This window comes from Sciurus vulgaris (genome assembly GCF_902686455.1).
Source record: "Sciurus vulgaris genome assembly, chromosome: 11".
Classification (NCBI taxonomy): Eukaryota; Metazoa; Chordata; class Mammalia; order Rodentia; family Sciuridae; genus Sciurus; species Sciurus vulgaris.
In genome coordinates this window covers 75,372,995-75,395,031 of record NC_136472.1, presented here as the reverse complement: position 1 = coordinate 75,395,031, position 22,037 = coordinate 75,372,995, and the positions used below count along the sequence as shown (strand labels likewise).

At 40.7% G+C, this 22,037-nt stretch overlaps 2 protein-coding genes and 2 pseudogenes across 4 annotated transcripts in view; 2 read left to right on the top strand and 2 right to left on the bottom strand.

The window, feature by feature from the left end:
- The window catches only part of LOC306638567 (actin-related protein 3B-like), a 317,597-nt pseudogene extending 305,218 nt beyond the window's left edge, over positions 1-12,379 (top strand). The window contains exons 3-4 of the transcript XR_013766811.1: positions 8,966-10,330; positions 10,370-12,379. The product of XR_013766811.1 is annotated as an actin-related protein 3B-like (transcript). The remainder of the gene's footprint in view (positions 1-8,965; positions 10,331-10,369) is intronic.
- LOC306640671 (coiled-coil domain-containing protein 43-like) overlaps positions 1-22,037 on the bottom strand; it is a 436,234-nt pseudogene that overhangs the window by 272,706 nt on the left and 141,491 nt on the right. The gene's annotated exons all lie outside the window — the stretch shown is intronic.
- Positions 6,143-15,132, top strand: LOC306640675 (NADH dehydrogenase [ubiquinone] 1 subunit C2). Its single transcript, XM_079105106.1, has 3 exons — positions 6,143-6,461; positions 12,387-12,530; positions 14,968-15,132. The coding sequence occupies exons 1-3, from the start codon at positions 6,293-6,295 to the stop codon at positions 15,015-15,017; spliced, it is 363 nt and encodes a 120-aa protein (XP_078961232.1). The 5' UTR covers positions 6,143-6,292; the 3' UTR covers positions 15,018-15,132.
- THRSP (thyroid hormone responsive) lies at positions 16,661-20,328 on the bottom strand. Its single transcript, XM_079105103.1, has 2 exons — positions 19,823-20,328; positions 16,661-17,148 (listed from the first exon to the last, which is right to left on the bottom strand). The coding sequence occupies exon 1, from the start codon at positions 20,292-20,294 to the stop codon at positions 19,842-19,844; it is 453 nt and encodes a 150-aa protein (XP_078961229.1). The 5' UTR covers positions 20,295-20,328; the 3' UTR covers positions 16,661-17,148; positions 19,823-19,841.

Sequence of the window (22,037 nt, the reverse complement as noted above, 5' to 3'; positions counted from 1 at the left end):
TGAGGAATTGACAGGAAGTGGAAATGGATTTGACGCAGGGCCTGAGAGTAAGGAAAACATCATAGATGAACTTGACCTTTGGATCAGCGCATCTGGATGAACCGTGGCACCATCTTTCTGAGAAGATGCAGGAGCAGCAAGTATAGGACAGAAGGCTGGTACCAAGAAATCTGTCGTGAAAATTGGAAAATTCTTTTTATAAATTATTTTTATAAAGCACAATAGTGATTTTATTAAATTTGTTGCTTTATAAAACATTGCAGATGTCATCATTATTAACATGATACTTTACCAAACTGTAGTTAACCACTGCAGTTCACTGAGCTTGTTTTATGAAGAAAAGGAAATGCCAAAACTCTGATAAAGCTGTTCCGTTGCAGCCTTTTCTTTTTCACTGTAAAGCAGTCAATGAATTGGTTATCTCCTTCAAGTCATCAATTTCAATGAAATACATCTTGAACTAAGGCTTCAAAAGAAAAAAAAATGGCATAATATGGTGATTTTCATATTATATAATTTTACCTCTTGAAAATGGGTTCACAGCATCTATTCCATAAATTATTATTAACACCAAAAGTGTCCTTTGCTAATTCAAGGTCTAACTCTTCCTGTAATTTCTGAAGCCGTGGCTTAGATATCTGCTAATTGTTCTTCTGGTGTTCACACTTTAGGTTTTCAGGTTCTTCTAACCTCTTTTTAATTTCTTCTTGCCTTCTGTTGCCATTCTTTCTCTTTTGTCTTCCTGATAGTTTTTTTTCTTTTCAGGTTTTCTGCTTCCTCTGTTTTTTGTTTTGTTTGTTTTGTTTGTTATCCCAGTTGTCCTTGACGTCCTCCTCCTCTGCCTAGTCTTCCCAGGGGTCCCTGTGGTGGAGGGGCATCTAGGTTGATTTCATAGCTTAGCTATTGTGAATTGAGCTGCTATAAACATTGATGTGACTGTGTCACTGTAATATGTTGATTTTAAGTCCTTTGGGTATAAACCAAGGAGTGGGATAACTGGGTCAATGGTGGTTCCATTCCAAGTTTTCTGAGGACTCTTCATACTGCTTTCCACAGTGGTTGCACCAATTTGCAGTCCCATCAGCAATGTATGAGTGAACCTTTTTCCCCACATCCTTGCCAGCATTTATTGTTACTGCATCAGAATTTTAACTTTCCCTTATACCATATAAAAAAATTAAGGGGCTGGGGATATAGCTCAGTTGGTAGAGTGCTTGCCTCGTGAGCACAAGGCCCTGGGTTCAAATCCCCAGCACTGCCAAAATAAATAAATAAATAAAATAAACAAATTAAAATGAACTGATGACCTAAACATAAGACTTAAAATTAAAACTCCTAGGGAAAAAAAATAGGAAATTTTTCATGACATTGAATTTGGCAATGATTTTCTTACATGACACCAAAACACAAGCTAAAAAAGCAAAAATAGACAATGAAACTACCTCAAACTTTAAAGCCTCTGTACATCAAAGGAAGCAATCAACATAGCGAAAAGGTAGCCCATAGAATGGGAGAAAATATTTGCAAATCATATATCTGACAAGGGGTTAATATCCAGAAAGTATAAGTAACTTCTACAACTTTACAACAACAAAAACAAATGACCTGATTTAACAATGGACAAAGAATCTGAATAGACAATTCTTCAAAGAAGATAAACAAATGACCCACAAGCATCTGAAAAGATGTTCAACCTCATTAATCATAAAAGAAATGCAAATCTAAAGTACAATGAGCCTTGCATGGTGGTGCACACCTGTAATCCCAGTTACATGAAAATCTTTAGGTCCAGAATGTACATCGTGGGCGAGGGGGTATATAGCTCAGTGGTGGAGCACTTGCCTAGCATGCCCAGAACCACCAAATCAAAACAAAACAAAAATAGGGCTGGGGTTGTGGCTCAGTGGTAGAGCGCTTGCCTAGCATGTGTGAGGCACTGGGTTGGATTCTCAGCACCACATATGAGTAAGATAAAGGTCTATCAACATCCAAAAAAATTTAAAAAAAAAAAAAGAAAGAAAGAGGGCTAGCTTAGCTGTCTCAATCTGAGAGTGGAGTTTTTGGTCTTCGGATGTCAAAAGATCACCCTCAGACATCTATGCTGGCCAAGAGTAAATAGTTTTGACAAAAAAAAAAATGGCCTTTCAAGTCCCTGAAAGTAATCCAGGTAACTATTATCATCATACATGTCAGAGGTATTACCTATAGTAACCTCCAGTGATTTTTCTTTCTTTCTTTTTTTTTTTTTTTGAGATAATGTTTTTTTTTATTTTAATTAAAAATCATAAATTTACATAGGACAATGTTGTTTGATTCATTCTGTTATTTTTCCCTTCCCCCCACCCCTCCCACCCCTCTTTTCCCTCTATACAGTCCTTCCTTCCTCCATTCTTACCACCCTCCTTATCCCTAACCCTAATCCTAACCCTAACCCTTACGCTAACCCCTCCTACCCCCCATTATATGTCCTCATCTGCTTATCAGCGAGATCATTCATCCTTTAGTTTTTTGAGATTGGCTTATCTCACTTAGCATGATATCCTCCAATTTCATCCATTTGCCTGCAAATGCCATAATTTTATCATTCTTCATGACAGAGTAATATTCCATTGTATATATATGCCACAGTTTCTTTATCCATTCATCAACTGAAGGGCATCTAGGTTGGTTCCACAATCTGGCTATAGTGAATTGAGCAGCTATGAAGATTGATGTGGCTGTATCTCTGTAGTATGCTGATTTTAAGTCCTTTGGGTATAGGCCAAGGAGTGGAATAGCTGGGTCAAATGGTGATTCCATTCCAAGCTTTCTGAGGAATCTCCACAATGCTTTCCAGAGTGACTGCACTAATTTGCAGCCCCACCAGCAATGTATGAGTGTACCTTTTTCCTCACATCCTCGCCAACACCTATTGTTGCTTATGTTCTTGATAATCGCCATTCTAATTGGGGTGAGATGAAATCTTAGGGTAGTTTTGATTTGCATTTCTCTTATTACTAGAGCTGTTGAACATTTTTTCATATATCTGTTGATTGCTTGTATCCAGTGATTTTTTAAAGTCAACCAGAAGCAAGTGAAACTAAAGGGTCTTTTCAAGTTTTTCCTCAGTTCCATTGCTCCAGGGAAAAAGGGTAAAGGGACTTTCATTTTATCTGTACTGTTTTATTTTCTTCAAGAAGGCATGGGAGCTGGGGTTGTGACTCAGTGGTACAGCACTTGCCTAGAACGTGTGAGGCACTGGGTTTGATCCTCAACACCACATAAAAATAAATAAATAAAGGTAAAAAAAGGGAAGGCTTTAAAAAATAATCATTAAAGAAAGCATGGGGTTGGACTGGGGAGATAGCTCAGTTGGTAGAGTGCTCACCTTGCAAGCACAAGGTCCTGGGTTCAATCCCCAGCACCGCAAAAAAAAAAAAAAAAAAAAAAAAAAAAAAAAAAAAAAGCATGGGGTAGGGGTCTAAAAATAAATATGATTAAATGTTAACAGTTATTAATTCTGGGTGATAGAATATTTGTTGTATTGTTCTTTGTAATTTTTTGTACCTTAAATTGTTTTCTTTTCTTTTTCTTTCTTTTTTTTTTTTTTTTTTTTTTTTTTTTTTTTACCAGGGACTGAACACAGAGGTGCTTAACTAATGAGTCACATCCCCAGTCCTTTCTTTTTTTTTTTTTTAAATTTTGAGACAGAGTCTTCAGTTGCTTAGGGCCTCACTAAGTTGCTGAGGCTGACTTTAAACTTGCAATCCTCCTGCCTCAGCCTCCCAAACTGTTGGAATTACAGGCATGTGCCACTGTTAAATTTCTTTAAAAAAAAAAAAAAAAAAGCCAGGCACAGTGGCACATGCCTGCAAATCCAGTAATTTAGGAAGCATGACCCTCAACAACTTAACAAGACCCTGTCTCAAAATATAAAATATAAAGGGCTGGGGATATAGCTCAATGGTAAAGGACCCTGGGTTCAATACTAAGTAAAACTTGAACACATGCACAGAGTCCAGATTGGACCCAGAGGAATGTGGGAGGGATGTGCTGGGCTGCTGTTATGGAGCCCCTTGCTCATAATAAGCCTCCTCCCACCCCTCTCAACCTGCTCTCTATTCCCACTACCCACCAGTCCATGTCACCCCCCCTAAGCATTTGAGGCAAGCACTCTCCCAGTGAGTTACACTTGCGATTCCAGAGCTAAGTTGCTAAGTTTTATCTAGAAGCTGAGCCTTAGTTTATACATTCAAGAATAATAGTATTTTTTCTGGAGAACATTTTGAGGAGATTTCATTTTTGGGGACCTTTTTTTTTTTTTTTTTGAGACAGAATTTCACAAAATTGCTGAGGCTGGCCTCAAACTTGAAATCCACTTGCCTCAGCCTCCTGAGTCACTGGGATTACAGGCACATGTCACCACATCTGGCCTTTTGATGTAATTTAAAAAGAAATACATCTGTAATACCAGCTACTGGGGAGACTCAGGCAGGAGAATTGCAAGTTCAAGGACAGACTGGACAAATTGGTGACACTGTCTCAAAATAAAAAGGACCGGGGATGTAGCTCAGTGGTAAAACACTTATATGCACAAGGCCCTGAATTCAATCCCCCATAATAGGGATTGAATGGGGATTATTGGGGACTGTGGTTAAAATAACTGAGCTCATAAATGATTTTTTCATGTTGTCTTTGTAAGCGCAAAAGGACGGGAGGCAGACCTCAACAGATTCAGAGAAGCCTTTATTCCTTTGCAAACATGGGCACCATTGGGACCCATTTTCTGGATGGGGAAAATGGCCCTCAGTTACAGAGGGGATTTGTTTATAGGGTACAATGATGTAATCATTGGGAGCTATGTACATGCAGTTTTGACCATCAGGAGCTAGTTGTACAGGTTAACTAAGGAGGGTGGTTGTAAAAAGATTGAAACTCATTGTTCTTATTCTGGGATCCATTGTTTCCCAGAGTTTCAGTATTTGCTGTGCCTCCATGTAGGGTTAATTTGTGATGGGGGGAGTTTAGGGCCCATTGTTATTGGGAAAAGGTGTACTGAGAGAGGTTTAATGTTTGACCAATTTCCCCTCCCTCCTCCCAAACCACACTGTCCCTCCATTTTTCTTGGGGAACTGTCTTTTAGGAATATTATTTTTCATAACCCTTCAGTCATACCATTTTTTAGAAGACAGATTCTCAGACCTGTAATTACTGGGCCAAAGGATGTGAACTTCTGAAATTTCCAATATCTTCTCCCTCCAATAATCTTTAGATGGAACCTAGGGCCTCCAGTAATGCTAGGCAAGTGTCTACCACTGAGCTACACCTCAACTCTCATCTAATTACTTTCAGCTGGTATTTAACTCTTCCACTTAGGAAATCAATACCTTTGGTGCATATACCTTCGCACTGATCCCTGGGTTTAATCAGCATTCTCCTGGACAAAATGTTGAATGTTACCAATGAATGGACACAAAAGAAGACATTTTTGCTCAGTATCAGGAAGGACTTTTTAAAGAGAAAGTCGTTCAAACATGTAAGCTCCCCCTTACTGGAGATCTACAAGCAGAGACTGGTCAATTACTTAGAATGGAACAGATTTCCTCTTTTTTTCATTACTCAAGTATTTAGGGAATACCTCCTCCCTCAGCTATATGCAAGGACCTGAAGACCCCTGAAACATTTTAACGTGTGCCACCAAAGCTGAATTTCAATAACAGACTAAGTGATCCTGAGGTTCTCTGAATTCTTTATGGCTGACTGGACATTCATTCAAGGCTTTGGAGGGTTTATCTGCGCGAAAGAACAGCTGGAAACCTAGAAAACGAACTTTTATGGGATTGCGCTTAGTAACATTTCCCGATACTATCCATTATGCCCATGTGTGGATGTTGGATGCAAAGATAAATCTTTGCTGAGATATCCAGGGACAAGGGCAGGGAAAGGCAATTTCGGGTGGAGGAGTCGGGGGGGGCAAGTCAAAGTCTCCTAGTCTTCGTCCAGTTTTGCTTGTTTGGTATACTCCTCCACCCGGTGGTACAAGCCGCCGTCACCACCACCACTCCAATACCCACTGCCCAGTTAGCGACGGCTGACTGCCGGCACCGGCCATTTAGTAGCCCGGAACCTTACGTGCGGGGCTCCGGGGGTAGCACACACCGGGAAGTGTTTGAGCGCTGCACCGCTGTGCGCCCTGCCCTTCAGCCCGGTACTCCGAGGAGAGCGATAGCTGCTTAGGCCCCGGCAGTGGTCGTGGTGGTTTTCCTCGTAGTTGGAGGTCCGAGGCCAGGCCTCAAGTAGAAACGGCATCACCATGATGGACGGACGGCCGGGCCGAGTGCCCTTACAGTTCCTGCCAGATGAGGCTCGGCGCCTGCCCCCGCCCAAGATGACTGACCCGCGGCTTCTCTACTTCGGCTTCCTGGGCTACTGCTCCGGCCTGCTTGATAACGCGCTCCGGCGGAGGCCGGTGATATCGGCGGGTGAGGGCTACGTGGGCGGGATCTTGCCAGAAGGAGAGGGGTTCTCAGGCCGGTGGGCCGCTTCACCATAGGCCTGCCTGTGTTGCTTTATGTTTTTCTGGGCCTTTTCGCCTAGCTAGTCGCTCCTCGTTTCTCAGGGCTGTCTGCCAGGTTAGCTCTTTGGAATCTGGCAAGGCCAGATTGTCATTTTTCACTTGAAGGTACTGACAGTGCTGTGAAAACAGGGACTTATCCGTGACCCCACAGTGAGTCTGTGAAGGACCTGAGACTTCCTGTCAATTCGCTCTGTGCTTTGTGTAAAAATGAGTATTCACTCCATGTCATACATTACTGACACTCTTGTGGACATTATAGCATTCAGATCTCAGAAAACTTTATGAGGAGGTATTGTTCTCAAAAGAGAAAACAGTTCCAGAGAGGTTAAAGCAGCTTGCCCAAGGTCACATGGCTAGTAAGTAGCATAGGCCTGTTTTTAGACCTCAGAGTGTTTTGAAACCAGTGCTTCTCAGACTTAATGACCATAAGAATAATCTAGGGATCTTGTTAAAATGCAGACTCTGATTGACAAGATCTGAGGAGGGACCTGATGTTGTTTGCAAGCTCCAAGGTACATCTGCTAGTTTGAGGACCCACACTTTGAAACTCTCAGAAACCAGCAGGCTGTATTTTCTAGTAGTATGTTACTGGCCTCTTGTGAGAGACTGTCTTGATAATAGCTGACACAGTAGCTGTGCCAAGAACTATGGATTTTCAAAGGGAAAAGAGGAGAGAAACTTTGAAAGAGATGCCTTTGAACTTAGCTTTGATTATGAGACTGAACTTGGGTAAAATGCCTGACATACAGCAGGAGCTGGGTGAGGTTCCCTTTCCTTTTGTTATGAAAACAGTTTACCATATATTTATTCAACATTGAATTTTTCCCTCAGGCACTGAATTACATACTGGATATATGGGGTTAAGGTATACTGTCCCCTTTCTTAAGCTCCTAGTCAAGTCAGGGAAACAAACAAGTTAATAGTCCATTACTGGTTTCAGGGTGATAGACATGTGTTCTGATAGAGATGGGTGGACACAGAGTTCTTTAGGAGCACATAGAAGGTACAGATGGAGGAAGACTGTTCCAGAGGACGTAAAGGTGGCAGAATTATGAAGTATGTACCACTTAATCTCATTTCATTGTCCGTTTAACTGTTCTGGGCAACAGAAGAACATATTAGTTAAAAGCATAATCTTTGGGACTTGACACCATCTTCACCCTACTAGCCATTTAATTCTAAGGAAGTTTTCTAATTGTGAAAACAAGATGAGATAACATTTATAAAGTACTTAGCACAGGAGTAGCAGTCAGTTCCTGAGTTCCCTGAATTTTCCAAAATTGCTTTGGAAAATTTAGGTGTTGAAGACTATTGAAATTGTCATCCTCAGCAGCATTTATTTTAATGAATATTGTATTTTGTCTAGCTTAGTGCCTACCATATAGCAGACTAAAATACAGTACAAATACTGTTGAGCCAGGCACAGTGTTGGAGACCTATAATCCCAGCAGCTCAGGAGGCAGAGGCAGGAGGATCTTATGTTTAAAGTAATTTAGCAAGGCCCTAAACAACTTAGCAAGATCTGTCTCAAAATAAAAAAGGGCTGGGGATATGGCTCAGTAGTTGAGTGCCCCTGGATTCAATCCCCTCATACCAAAAAAAAAAAGTACTCACTGAACACATAAGTTTATATAGATTACAAGGAAGTATAAAACATGGTGCCAATTCTCCGAATGTTTGTAGACCAGATGGCCATACCTATTAAAAACCAAATTGTGGCTGAACATGATGCATACCTATAATCCCAGCAACTCAGGAGGCTGAGGATTTTAAATTCAAGGCCAGCTTCAGCAACTTACCAAAACCCTGTTTCAAAAATAAAAAGGATTGGGGATGTAACTTACTGGTAGAGCACCCCTGTACTGTTCATAGTACCACCAAAAAAAAGAAAGAAATGTATAAATTTATTCATTTAGGGGAACAGGGGTGCTGTTTCTAAATGATAATATAAACTTAACATAAATGATATTTCTAAGAGGGTTGGAAAAAGGGGAAAGAGAAATAGGGTAGATTTTCAAAAGTACAGTCCTTAGCATTCTGTAAGTAATAATGGAATATTCTATCAATGATATAAAAATTTGCAGATCTTTTTTAAATTATCAGAAAATATCAAGTTGAATTTTTCTTAAGCAGTTCTCCCAAACTTTTGTTTCCCTTTTTTTTTTTTTTTTTTTTTTTTTTTTTTGTACTGGGGGATTGAACCCAGGGACACTTAACCACTGAGCCATATCCCCAGCCCTTCAGCCTTTTTTATGTTTTATTTTGAAGCAGGGTCTCACTGAGTTGCTGAGGCTGGCTTTGAACTTATGATCCTCCTGCCTCAGCCTCCCAAACCTCTGGGATTACAGGCATATGCCACTGCACCCAGCTCTTTTTTCTTTTTTCTTTTCCTTTTTTTTGGGCGGGGAGGGGGGCAGTACTGAGGATTGAACCCAGGGCCCCCATGCATTCTAGACAAGCATTCTATCACTGAGTTACATACTTTTTGTTTTAAGACACTGTCTCACCAAGTTGCTGAGGCTGATCCCAAACTTGCAGTCCTCCAGAGTTGCTGGGATTATAGGTATGTGCCACCACACCCAGCCTTCCATACTTGTTTTTAAAACCCCGTTGCTGTTTTATCACTTACCTGCCCTAAATTTAGTTAGTTGGTAATCTAAGTATAGTCTACCAAACTAAATATTTATTTCAATTAAATATATCAGTAGTTTATGGGAGTACAGTGGCTTATAGGTTTAGATTTGCTGGATCTAGGAAAGAAGGGGAAAGTGATTGTGAAGGGATTGGGCATGTAGTGAGAGGAAAACCACCCCTGAGAGAGAGAGGCTAGAGAAATGGGAATTTGGAGAAAGAGCAAGCCTTTAAAACAGAGACACTGACAGCATCATCTAAAACATACATGAAGTCTTTCTTGGAGGAGTATGGATCAGTGTAGATAGAATTTGGGTCTTTTTCTAATCCATAGGCACATGAAAGAACTTGGCACACTTTGGTTTGCCATATGGCTGGTAGCCAGTTAAAGGGAGCCGTAGCTGTTTGAGTCAGGGGAGAATACAGAAGAGCCCGGGCCTTGTCCACTCCCAGGAAGACTATTTTGTGTTTTGTTTTGGGTTTTTTTAATGTTTGTTTTTTATTTTTTTGGTTGTAGATGGACAAAATACCTTTGTATTTTATTTATTTTTATGTGGTGCTGAGGATTGAATCCAGTGCCTCACATGTGCTAGGCAAGTGCTCTGCTGCTGAGCCACAGCCTCAGCCTCAATATTTTGTATTTTATTGCTTCCCACATTTTCTGAAGTGCTTTTTATGTATTTTGTCTTAGTATATATACTGCTACTGTGGGTAAGATGGAATGGTATCATGGATCCCAAGCATAGTAGGTTCCCTGCCTCCCTGTGTGGTGGACTGTGGCACGGAGGCCTCGTACTTCCTAGGTGTACCAAACTTTGACTATTCAGGTAACACTGAACCACACTTCATTATTCTGTTATGTGTTACTATCAGAGTCTGCAAAGGAGAGTAGTTGAGGGATGTTAGTGACCTTGACTTTTTCATAGGGGATGAAGCCATCAGTAAGTCTACCTATACTCCAAAGTGGCCAATATGACAAGGAATCATTGAGGACTGGGATCTTATGGAAAGGTTCGTAGAACAAATGTTTTTTAAATATCTTTGATCTGAACCTGAGGACCATTATATTTTAATGATAGTCCTCCACTGAATACACCAGAAAATAGGAAGTGTCTTGTAGAAATTATGTGTGAATCATTTAATGTATCAAGAGTCTAAAAAAAAGAGAGAGTGTCTATCTAGATTGCAGTTCAGGCAGTGTTGCCTTTAGCAGCCTCTTGGATATCTTGACAAGTTGGTAGTTAGGTTTAGAGATGAGAGTCACCTATGGCAGAAGGTTATGTAATTAGAAACTGCCATCAAACACATCTTGATTGCAGGTAGGGATATTATATATTTTCATTCAACAGCTGCTAAGGGAACAGGAGGTAGGAATCCCTCCTGAGCAGTCATTGGAAACTACAACAACCTTTAAGGAGAAATGCACTTACATTTGTCCTGATATAGTCAAGGAATTTGCAAAGTATGACATGGATCCCTGGAAGTGGATCAAATAGTACATGGGTATCTGTGATCAACCAGAATAATTTCATTACAGATTTTGGTTATGAGGGGTTCCTAGGACCTGAAATATTCTTTTACCCGGAGTTTGCCAACCCAGACCTCATGGAATCCATCTTGGATGTTGTTGGTGAAGTAATACAGAATTGTCCCATCAATGTATGTCATCTACCTTCTTTTAGGCATTGTTCAGGGATTGACAGGCTTGACAGTTTTCAGAATTTTGGACATCAGCTGCAAAAAAGATTTTTAAAAAGTGTTGGATGCCAGATTACAACGTGGTGAAGAGCTCAGTGGCAACAGAATAAAGCCTAAGCCTATGGATATTCAGGCAATAACATATCATCATATGCAATGCTATGCCATGTAGTTTGGAGGCTTAATGCTGGCCTCAACTCCAGAGTTCTTTCAGGTCCCTCACACTAAGAAGGACTTGAAGGGTATGCTTGTAGCATCTGCTGCCACGATCCTGTCTTTGGAGTCATATTTTAGTGTTTGCCTTTGTCCTTGAAATTTATAGGAAAATAGAGAACAGCAAACATTTTTGCTACATGTTTGCTAGAAATGAATACACTTTATTGGGGTGTTATGAAGCCTGAATACTAAACATTGTTTGAGAATTTTTGTGGCTACTGTGTGTATTAGTTTTTTTGTTTGAACTTTCTGGAACTGTTTTATAGAAGATGATGGTTTGAGGTTGGTGAGTGTTGAGTGAAATGCTACCTTGAACCATTGTAATAAAAGCTGTTAGAATCTTTATAAATAATTTTTTAAACTGTAGTATAGCTGGTTAGTGACCAATAATATTTATATTTATGTTCAAATATATTTATATTCAAATATAACAAATATAAATTTGGATATATCAGACAAACCAGATTACTTATTGCTTTTATACCATTTGTAGACTTTACCTCTCTCTTACCACATTCCGAACAAGCCCTAGAATACAAGTTTATTTAGGTTTAAAGTCAACTTATTGAAAACAAAGTGGCTTTTTTTTTTTTTTTTTTTCCCCTTAATTCAGGATTCAGGATTTTGCATTTATCTGCCCTCTTCCATTAAGTATTTTATAAAGCATGAGTTTTAAAAAATCTTAGATTTTGGGGGCTGGGGCTTATGGTTCAGTGGAAGAGCACTTGCCTAGCATGTGTGAGGCACTGGGTTTAATACTGAGCACCACATACAAATAAAATAAAGCTCCATTGACAACTAAAACAATTTAAAAAAAAAGAATCTTATGTTATGTTTGCAGGTTTTTTTGTTTTTGTTTTTTTGGTGGAGGGCTTATTGGGGATTGAACTCAGGGGCACTCAACCACTGATCTACATTTCCATCCCTATTTTGTATTTTATTTAGAAACCGGGTGTCACTGAGGTCTCTGCCTCCAAAGCTGCTGGGATTGTAGGTGTGCGCCACTGTGCCTGGCATGTGCCACTGTGCCTGGCATGTTTGCAGATTTAATGTTGTTTTTCATAATTACTAGATTTCTTTAAGAAGATGGCAGATGGCTCAAGGTCAGTTTCAGTTGAGACTCTTTACAATCGCCATATAGAAAAGTTTTTTGTTTTTGTTTTTTTTTTTAAGAATGATAGAAAAAATACCATAACAATAAATTAGGTATCTAAAATGTTAAAATGTAATTCTTTATGCACATTGACTGATTTGCTTGTTTTGGGATTTGTCATTTGAATTTCAGGTTTGCACCGCCAGCTTCTGTATGTTACTTCCTTTGTTTTTGCTGGCTATTATCTCTTAAAACGTCAAGACTATATGTATGCTGTGAGGGACCATGACATGTTTGCATATATAAAGTCACATCCAGAGGATTTTCCTGAAAAAGGTATTTCAAGTTAATTGTAGAAAATGTTGTTCCTTACTCTGTATCATTTCCCCTGGTTATTCTTATCTATGCTGGAGGCTTCATTTGCTTTCTGTGTTCGGTTGACTCTCACATCTTTGTCCAGATCATAATCTTTTTTGTGGGGGGCAGAGAGATACAGGGAATTGAACCCAGTGGCACTTTACCACAGAGTCATATCCCCAGTCCTTTTAATTTTTTATTTTGAAAGAGGGTCTTGCTAAGTTGCCCAGGCTGGGCCCCAGTTTGTAATCCTCCTGCCTCCCTCTCCCAAGTAACTGGGATTACAGACTTGTGCCACTGTGCCCAGCAAATCCAAAGTTTTTTAATTCATGTATATAATTTCTGACTGAGGACTTCTGTTTCCCTTGAACAGCAAACAAAATTCATGTCCCCTCTGCCTTCTCGAATCTTCTGCTTAGTTTGAACTCTTCCTCTCCTACTGCCACTACCCTTGTTCTGGTCCTGATAATATCTTGGTTTGGACTGTGACACTTACCTCTAACTCACTTCTGCCTTCAGTCTTACTTCTGCAAACAGCAACTCTGGTCATATTTCTATGCTTAAAATATCTATCTGTTGTCTATAGGATAAAATCCATACTCCCTAGGATGGCTCATTTCCCTTGGCTAAGTCAATTGCCTGTCCTCTGGTAGAAACCCTTTGCCCATTGGTCCTTTTACCTTCCAAATTATATACACGTCTGTATCCCTCCCTGGAATATAGTTTAATCTTTGTTTTCCCAGCTTCTAGGGCAAAACCTACACATAGCAGCACTTATAATTAACAACTGACCTGAACCTGCAGGGAATCCTACCTTATTTCCCATCACTCATCTTTTACAAGATGCTGCCAGGAGGGTTCTGGCTAGAGGAAGGAATAAACAGGGAAGGCACAGGTCAGGTGCTAAAGACCATCAGCAAATGTGGTCAAGTTCTCCATATCCCCACTTGTCAATGGAAGAAGCTCAGAAAATGCTTGTCCTGAGCCTACGCTGTATCACTCTGGACATGTTCTTTCTTATAACACTCTTCCTTTTGCCCCTATTACCATCCTGTCCATGGAACAGATTCTTGCTCAAGGTTTATCATCCAGCTGTAGACAGTAATTCCCCCTGCACACTGTCTCTGTTCAATTGTGAATATTATTGCAATATGACTTTTATTGCCCACATCTGACACACAATACAGATGGGCATTCATGTGTGCTATTTGTAGACTGGAAATTTAACTTACTAGGGCATTTTTTTTCTTCCCAGGGTCCTCTCCTAAACATGTGAATGAATGTTGGAAAATTTTGAACTTATATGATAGATTTTTACATACTTTCCTATGCATGTAACTGTGTAATATAAAGCATTTAAATTTCATTAGGCTGACTGAATGACCCAAAGGTCTTATTCAACTCTACAACTTTATTATTCTATTATAATATTCTCATGGACTTAAGTCATCTATTTGATATTTATGGTACCTGAAAAAGACATAGTGGTTTTTTGTTTGTTTGTTTTTTGGCCAGTGAAGAGTTTAAATACTAGTAGGTACACACTTATTATCCCTTGGGAGGCTGAGGCAGAAGGATCTCAAGTTCAAGGCCACCCTGAGCAACTTAGACAGGTCTCAAAAAAAAAAAAGGTTGGGAATGTGGCTCAGTGGTAGAGTACCCCTGGGTTAAACACCCAGTACCATTAAAAAAAAAAAAAAAAGGAATAAAGCCATAAATCAGGCATGGGGAAAACTCAGAACCATTGGATGTCATTGGATGTTAGAGCTGAAAAAAATCTTGGAAATACTGATTCCTAGAAATAAGTCCCACTAGCTGGGCAGTCTTCAGCCCTGAGCCTTCTGAATCTTTGCCTAGATATTTCCACTAGCTCCCTCTGCCAGCAGGAGTATGTATAGCCACAGGGACCCATTCTGTCTTGGAGTGGATTAGCGCCAGGTCTGCCAAGAGCCTCCTGCACTGACAACAGGAGCATGGAGAGTTTCACCAGATTAGCTGCTGGCCTCTCCTAGCTGACCACCTGTACCCTTCCTGTCTATTCCTTCCTTCTTCCCTTTAGTCAGGATATTCCTAGGAGTAACTTGCCCCTCCTGGCAGCCATCTAGCTGTCACCACAGATTCAAGAAATATTTCAGTGATTGCCAAGCCATCGTGGTACCAAAGATTAAACCCAGGGCCTAGCACATGCTAGGCAAATGCTCTCACTGAGCTACATCCCTAGCCCCCAACCACTGCCACTTTTTTATTTTGACACAGAGTCTCACTGAGTTGCCCAGGATGGCCTCCAACTTGTGATCCTTCTGCTTCAGCCTCCCAATAACTGGGATTATAGGCACGTGCCAGCATGCCTAGCTAAGAAAGGAAACTTTAAAAAACATAATTGTAAGATAAATTTTTGTGATCTTTCCTTTTATAGATAAGAAAACTTATGGTGAAATTCTTGAAGAATTCCATCCAGTGCGTTGAAGTCTTCAAATGTTTGCTCCCATTTACTAAGATGTTTCTCAATTTTGTGAAACACATTTCCATGACTGCTGAAGTTTATTATAATACCTATAATTAAAGTAGTATCATGAATGAGTACTCTGACTCTTTTGTTTTGTTTTGTTTTGTTTTGTTTTTGTTTTTGTTTTAAGAAAAAATAGTTCAGAGAGTGGTCACTTTCCATTCATCAAATTTTAAGAAGAGATCTGGAAGATTTTTAAAATGGAGTTTAGGGACTGGGGATGGGGCTTAGTGTTAGAGTGCTTACCTAACATTTGTGAGGCACTGGGATCAATTCCCAATACCACAGAATAATAAATGGAGTTCAGTTCTGGAACAGATTTGGAAAACTTCCGCCCATAGACCGAATCTGGCCCATTGCCATTGAAGTTTTATTGGAATACAGCTATGTTCATTTGTTTATATGTAAATGGCTGCTTTCATACTACAGCAGTGAGTAGTAGTGACAGACCTTATAGTGTGCAAAACCTAAAATAGTTAATATCTGACCCTTTTCAGAAAAGGTTTGCCTGCTTCTGTTCTAGTGCAAAGAAAGCCAGATTATGGAGGTTTTCTGAATCATGCACTTTTCTGAGAAAAGTCAAATTAGTGTATTTACTTGTCATTTTAACTTGATCCCTTATGTATAGGGAAGTCAACAAAGGGGTTTTAATTGGAATAATGGCCAGGTTTGTATTTCTGAGCTCCCTTTGCAAAAATATATCGGGTGGTTTGGAAGAAAGAGACTTAAGGCAGGAAGAACAGTTAAACATCTGATACTGCACAGGAGTCTGCTCTTAGGTGGATCATCCTGGACAAAGTGGGCTCAGCTAGCACAGTCTACAGTGGAGCTCAGTGGGATCAGAAGTAAAAGCACCTGTCTGGAAGGAGGTTGTTCTTTATAGCTTATCAAATTCCAATGTTTGCCAAGCATGGTGGAACACACCTATAAACCCAGCAACTTAGGAGACAGAGGCAGGAGGATCACAAGTTCTAACCCAGCCTCCACAACTTAGCAAAACCCTGTCTCAAAAAAAGGGGGGGCTGAGGTTGTAGCTCAGTGGTAGAGCACTTGCCTAGCATGTGTGAGGCACTGAGTTCCACAACTAAATAAAGGTCCATTGACAAAAAAAATTTTTTTTAATAAATAAAAAGGACTGGGGATGTAGCTCAGTGGTGAAGTACCCAGGGTTTTAAAGTAAAGTCCCCAGTACCCCCAAAAAATTTTAAGAGCTTGTCCAAAAAGTTTATGTTTTCAAGCTCAAATTTTATAATCAATAGTTTTTGGAGATTAGTAAAATTGCATACCTGATTTCAAAGTGGGTGGCAGTATGAATAAAAGCAGATGGTTTCTGAGAAAAATCAAATTAGCGTATTTACTTGAGTACCACTTGTAAAAAAGTGAAATTTTGGAGAAAGTGCTTTAGAAATAATAAAGAGATGTATAAATATAAGGTATTTTTTTTCTTTATTGCTACTGCAATAAATAGGTTTGTAGTTCACCTTGCTTGGCCTCATCAGTGGTTGGCATGTATAACAGGGTGAGCCACTCATCCCAAGGGACACCTGCTACCTCAGTTCTAGAGGATAAAAATCAAGGATTAAAGCAAACACATAGGGGAAGGTGGGAGAAAAATCAGTCTCTTACAATATCTAATAATTTCTCATATACAGGTTGTTTTGATTCATTTTGTTTCATTTTTGTAACCTTGTGAGGTAGGGTGACCCCATTTTTTACATGAGGTTATTTAGACTCCGGTGGGTGAATAACACCTGAGATCACATCGTAGATGACTGCCAAGAGGAGGGATGTGAACTTTGGTCATATGCTAATACCTTTGCTCTTCTGTGTCATATTAGACTGTCTAGTCCCTCATGAACCACCAGCCACCACCTTGAGCTGGTAAGAGGAACAAGAAAAGTTGTGAGTAGCAACACACAACCTAAAGGTGAGCAATGACTGGAGGCTACAAATTGGTGCTCAGAGGGAGGTAGGGAAGCATCCCAGAGACAGTTGCTTTCACTTCAGCTGCATGTCCAGGTCTTTCTGGAATCAGGGCTGATGAACTGCTGCAAGTCCTCATCACAGTCTGCCTTCTCTCATGTAAGTGATCTGTGGAGTGCAGAAATTTTTTAAAAAGCCGAATGAGTCTAAATTCAACAAAACACTATGATATAACTATTAAAATAGGAAGAGCAATGGGAAAAAATTTTGTTAATGCTGTTGAAAAACTGGCAACACTTCAGCCCTGAAGAAGAATCAGAAATTCTCAGCCGAGATCACTTGTCTAATTTCTCCTCTATGTTTAATAGGAACTGAGATGCAGAAAGGTAAAATAGGTTGTCTAGGACCATACAAAGGAAAATGTCAGAGCCGAGCCAAGATCCCAGATTTTTAAATACCTGTCAAACCATATTGCATCCCTGAATGAAAATGAGGTTGAGTGTGTTGAAGTACTGTGGTATAAAATAGCTGGTATAGTCTTTATGGCTGTTTGGTTGGTCAAAAAGTTGGATTTCTACCAGGACTGCCATCTCCAATTCCCTTCTGCAGTCTAGGCTCTAAGGAGGACAGAAAATCCATTAATGTAGAGGAAAAAAATAAGACTAGAGTTAGGCCAGAATTCACATATTGGCTCTGCCATTTACTGAGTAACCTGGGGCTCATTTTACTTTTCAGGCCTCTAGATTTTTCATCTGTAAAAAGTAATGATAATTTATTAGATAATTAATATACAAGTGATTTAAATAGTATTCAAATGCCAGTTGTAATTTTTTATTACTACCGTTATGCAGTGAAGGAACTGAAACAAAGAAATGAAGTGACTTTTCCAAGGCCTCAGTTCAGAGGTAGAAGCAGTATGTGAACCCAGAGCTCCGCTCCCCTGAGGCCCCCTGGCTGTTTACCCAATTCAATTTCATTCAAGAAGAACCTCTGGAAGGCATCCCAGAAAGCCTCAAGGGGTCAGAGAAGCAGGGTTGAAGTTGACAGTTTAGGTTTGAGGTGGAGAAAGGAAAACAGCTGGAAAAGTACCTGGAGCAGAATTCTCTGTAGGCTTTGTGGAAATGGTGGTGGTGGTGCTGGGGTGTCTCATGTTTATTCCCTATCATTACAGAGTGATAGAGAGTGGATGTAATGGAAAGAATACTCAGTTCAAAGTTAAGCCAGTCTTGCTTTTGTCTTCTTACTATGTGACTTTTGGTGAGTCACTTAACTTCTCTGACTTTAATTTCCTTACTAGTAAACTGGAAGATACAGATCTCATCCACATACCTACATCAGGTGGTTTTGAGATTCCAATGGACATAGAGGTGATTTATAACTGATAAAACCAGGTTATGAAGGCAGGGCTGGCAGGTGGCATAGGCTTGCAGATGGCTTGGGCACAGAGGCACACACCTGTAATCCCAGTGACTCAGGAGGCTGAGGCAGGAAGATCATAAATCTGAAGCCAGCCTTGGCAACTTAATGATGCCCTAAGCAATTTAGTGAGACCCTGTTTCAAAAGCAAATAAACAAAAACATGGCAATGCTATGGTCCAATTTCTCTCAGTTCCTTTCCTGCCTCCTACCGTACATTACTACCTGCTTGTCTAGCTTGCAGCTCATTCACACCTCACAACTCCAGCCCCTCTGCATATGGATATATGGGCCCAGACTCCAACATGCATGCATATGTGCACACAGCAGGGCTTCCCAACAGCATGCTTCTACATTCTGGTGTACCTGGAACAGATCTAAGTGCCAAGATAGTGGTTCCTCCGCTTTCCATTTGGCTGGATGCAGCCTGGAATAATTGGAGCACTCCTGCCACTTACAGAAGTACTGTGAGCAGGTTTACCTACCTACCCACCATGTGCCGTATAAATATAATTTTCCATGTTCTGTGACTTGAAGAAATGTTGGCAAGCACTGCCACATACATAGAATTCATAATGCACACCTAAATAGATACACCTGCCTTGGGTAAGTGTCTTCATTTGTAAAATGGAAGAAATAAAATTAATCTTTGTAGGGTTATTGTGAAGATTAAATAAGATAATTCTATGTCAGACACTTAGACATTGTATTGACACATATATACTCAAATTGAAGCTATTAATATATATCAGGGGTTCTTAGGACTCATGGAGAGAACTTAGTGGATGGTATCCCCTGAAATTATACATAGAGTTACATGCTTATAATACCAATCTCTAGAGAGAGAACATCTAGCTTTAATTATTTTCTTTCTTCCTTCCTTCTTTTTCTTTTTTCTATTTTTTTAATACTGGGGATTGACCATTGAACCCAGTTAGTCTTTACCACTGAACTACATCCCTATTCCTTTTTACTTCTTATTTTGAGATAGGGTCTCGTAAGTTGCCAAGGCTGTCTTCAAACTTGTGATCCTCCTGCCTCAGCCTTCCAAGTCACTGGGACTGCAGGCATGTGCCACCATGCCTGGCTGTAATCAGATTCTTAAAGAAGCTGACAATGAGACTATTCATACATGTATAAGCATTCACATACTTACTAATAAATGCACACATGCATAGCACAAATACATTTGTGCCCATGAGTTATGTACTCACAGGCCACTTTTTCTTGTCTCCATAACAGTTCATTGCCATTACTCATCAATACTGAGTCAGAAGAATAGGAAGGCGAACCCAGTCTTGAGCCCTCTCTGGGTGATACCAACCACCTGATGTGAGGTGACTCTGTCTGAGAGCAAAGCCACCCCTCCCTCTTCCCCTGGAATGTTTCTCCATGGACCCTGACCCATTAGCATAGCCACCATTACCTTCCCTAGAGTTGGAGGCCTACAGGACCTGTCCAGTCATTTCCTGGTATTTTCTCGTCACCTCTTGGGCTTTCGCAGTCAGGTGGGTAAGGATGCGATGGAGGCTGGAGAAGTGCACATGGAACTGGGTTTCCAGGTCCAGCTCTCCCGAGACCTTCTCTTCCTTGGTTTCCTCTGTCTCAGCAGCTTCATTTTCAGCCTCATCAGCTTTGCAACCTGCCACCTTGGCTTGCCACTCTTCCCTTGGCAGAAGCCCGTGTTCCACATCCATCCGGATGGCCTTGAGCATGGTGAAGTAGGTGTAGAGATCAGAGGCCCCCTTCTGGGCCTGGCCCCCATGCTCACTCAGTTGCACATCCCGCAGAAGGCTGGGGATCATCACCACCTGCTCCATGTTGCGCACCACAGCCAAGTACCTGTCCATGACAGTCAACAGGCAGTTTTTAGGGTAGCGCTTGGTTAGTACTTGCATGCTTGCCTGCTCTTACACAATGAGCTGGGAAGACTGCCCCAGCACTATTTGTAGGCTTTGGATCTGACCAAAGATTGACAGGAAGCCAAGGCCTAATTATTGGGTCAACACAGCCCTGTTTTAAGCCAATCCCAGGGTCTGGGTCCGAAGGTCTGTATCAGGTGATCCACTACCCAGGGACAGATCCGCCAGCCTTTTGCTTGTCATTTCAGTTCTACATGACAGCCTCAGCAAGAGCCCAGTTCTTCCATTGGCAGGTTGCAGAACTAGTTAAAGCTTTTCCCTTTGGCAACTGGTGCACTTGACCGCAGGGCAGTCAATAATCCTTTCAGGTCTCCTGAGGTCAAACTGCATCTTTGCTCCCAAAGCACACAGCTCACTTCTTCAATCTGGGGTGACTGTGAAACGAACAAGGGAAGGGTGTCATGAAATGAAATAGCTTGGTATGGGGCAAAGAGCACTGAAGTGGGGGCCAGAAGTCAAGAGAGAAGGGGTCTGAATGTTGGCCATGCTCATGTCCCCGACAGTCTTCCTTATAGATGGTGCTTTTCCACCATGAACTTGACTATGAACAAAACTCTTAACAAGATGCATTATCCCAGTATCAACCTCAATCAGTCAGCAGAGTAAATAATTTGCATAAAATTGTTTTCTAAACTATGAGTAGAAAACACCAATTTTTCTAAGTTAATTAATATTAAAGACTGGAGATGTAGGTCAGTAGTATAGTGCTTGCCTGACGTGTGAGGCATGATCATGAGGTTTGATCATCAGGGCCTCCCACAAAAAAGAGTTTGACAGATTACTAAAAGCTTCGAATGGTGGCTCACGCCTGTAATCCCAGCAATATGGGAGGCTAAAGCAGGAGGATAACAAGTCAAGGCCAGCCTGGACAACTTGGTGAGATCCCTGTCTCAAAATAAAAAGAGCTGGGGATGTAGAGCACCCCTAGGTTAAATCCCTAGTACCATAAAAACAAACAAAAAAAAACAAAACAAAAAAGAACACTTAAGTAAGCCTTTGATGAATTCATTTCCAGTCTTCTAACATTGCTTTTTCCCTTCAATGAGGAAAAATTTTTTCAAATATTTTCTCCTCAAGAAAATACTAATTCTGGGCTGAGCAAGGTGGCACATGCCTATAATCCCAGTTACTTGGGAGGATAAGACAGGAGGATCACAAATTCAAGGCCTGTCATGGCAACTCAGTGAGACGCTGTCTCAAAATAAAAAATAAAAAAGGCTGGGGATGTAACTTAGTGTTAGAGAACTTCTGGCTCAATCCCTGTTATTAAGGAAATAGGAAAAAAAAAAGAAAGAAAGAAAGAAAGAAAGAAAATGGGGCTTTTCTTGTATACAAATATCTAGGGTTGCTGAGCAGTGGGTACAGACAGTTCATAAGACTGAACACTCATTTCAGTTCTGGTGCCACCCACAGACCACTTGGGATGCAGCCAGGTTCCCTGGGCCCCAGCCTCTACATAGTCAACTGAAAGGTTTGGAAATCTCTGAAAGGAAGGCCTTTTCAGTCCTGATTTTGTAACTTCTTCTGAATTTATGTCCGGGTCCCTAAGGGCATTACTCCCTGCCTTAGTTCTTATGTTTTTAACCCAGCCCCAGGGTTACCAACTCAGAACTGGCAAACATGGCGTTCTGCTTGTAGGCTGGGAGTGCTGATGTTGGCATGGGGGCTTGCCAGGAGTGCCCCAGCAGCTGCCTCCTGCTTCTTTTGCCCAGTGACCTT

Coding starts and splice junctions, on each gene's coding strand:
- LOC306640675 (XM_079105106.1), top strand. CDS start 6,293: ATGATGGACGGACGGCCGGGCCGAGTGCCCTTACAGTTCCTGCCAGAT. Junction 6,462..12,386: donor GAGGCCGGTGATATCGGCGG/GTGAGGGCTACG, acceptor TTTGAATTTCAG/GTTTGCACCGCCAGCTTCTG. Junction 12,531..14,967: donor AGAGGATTTTCCTGAAAAAG/GTATTTCAAGTT, acceptor TTCCTTTTATAG/ATAAGAAAACTTATGGTGAA.
- THRSP (XM_079105103.1), bottom strand. CDS start 20,294: ATGCAAGTACTAACCAAGCGCTACCCTAAAAACTGCCTGTTGACTGTC.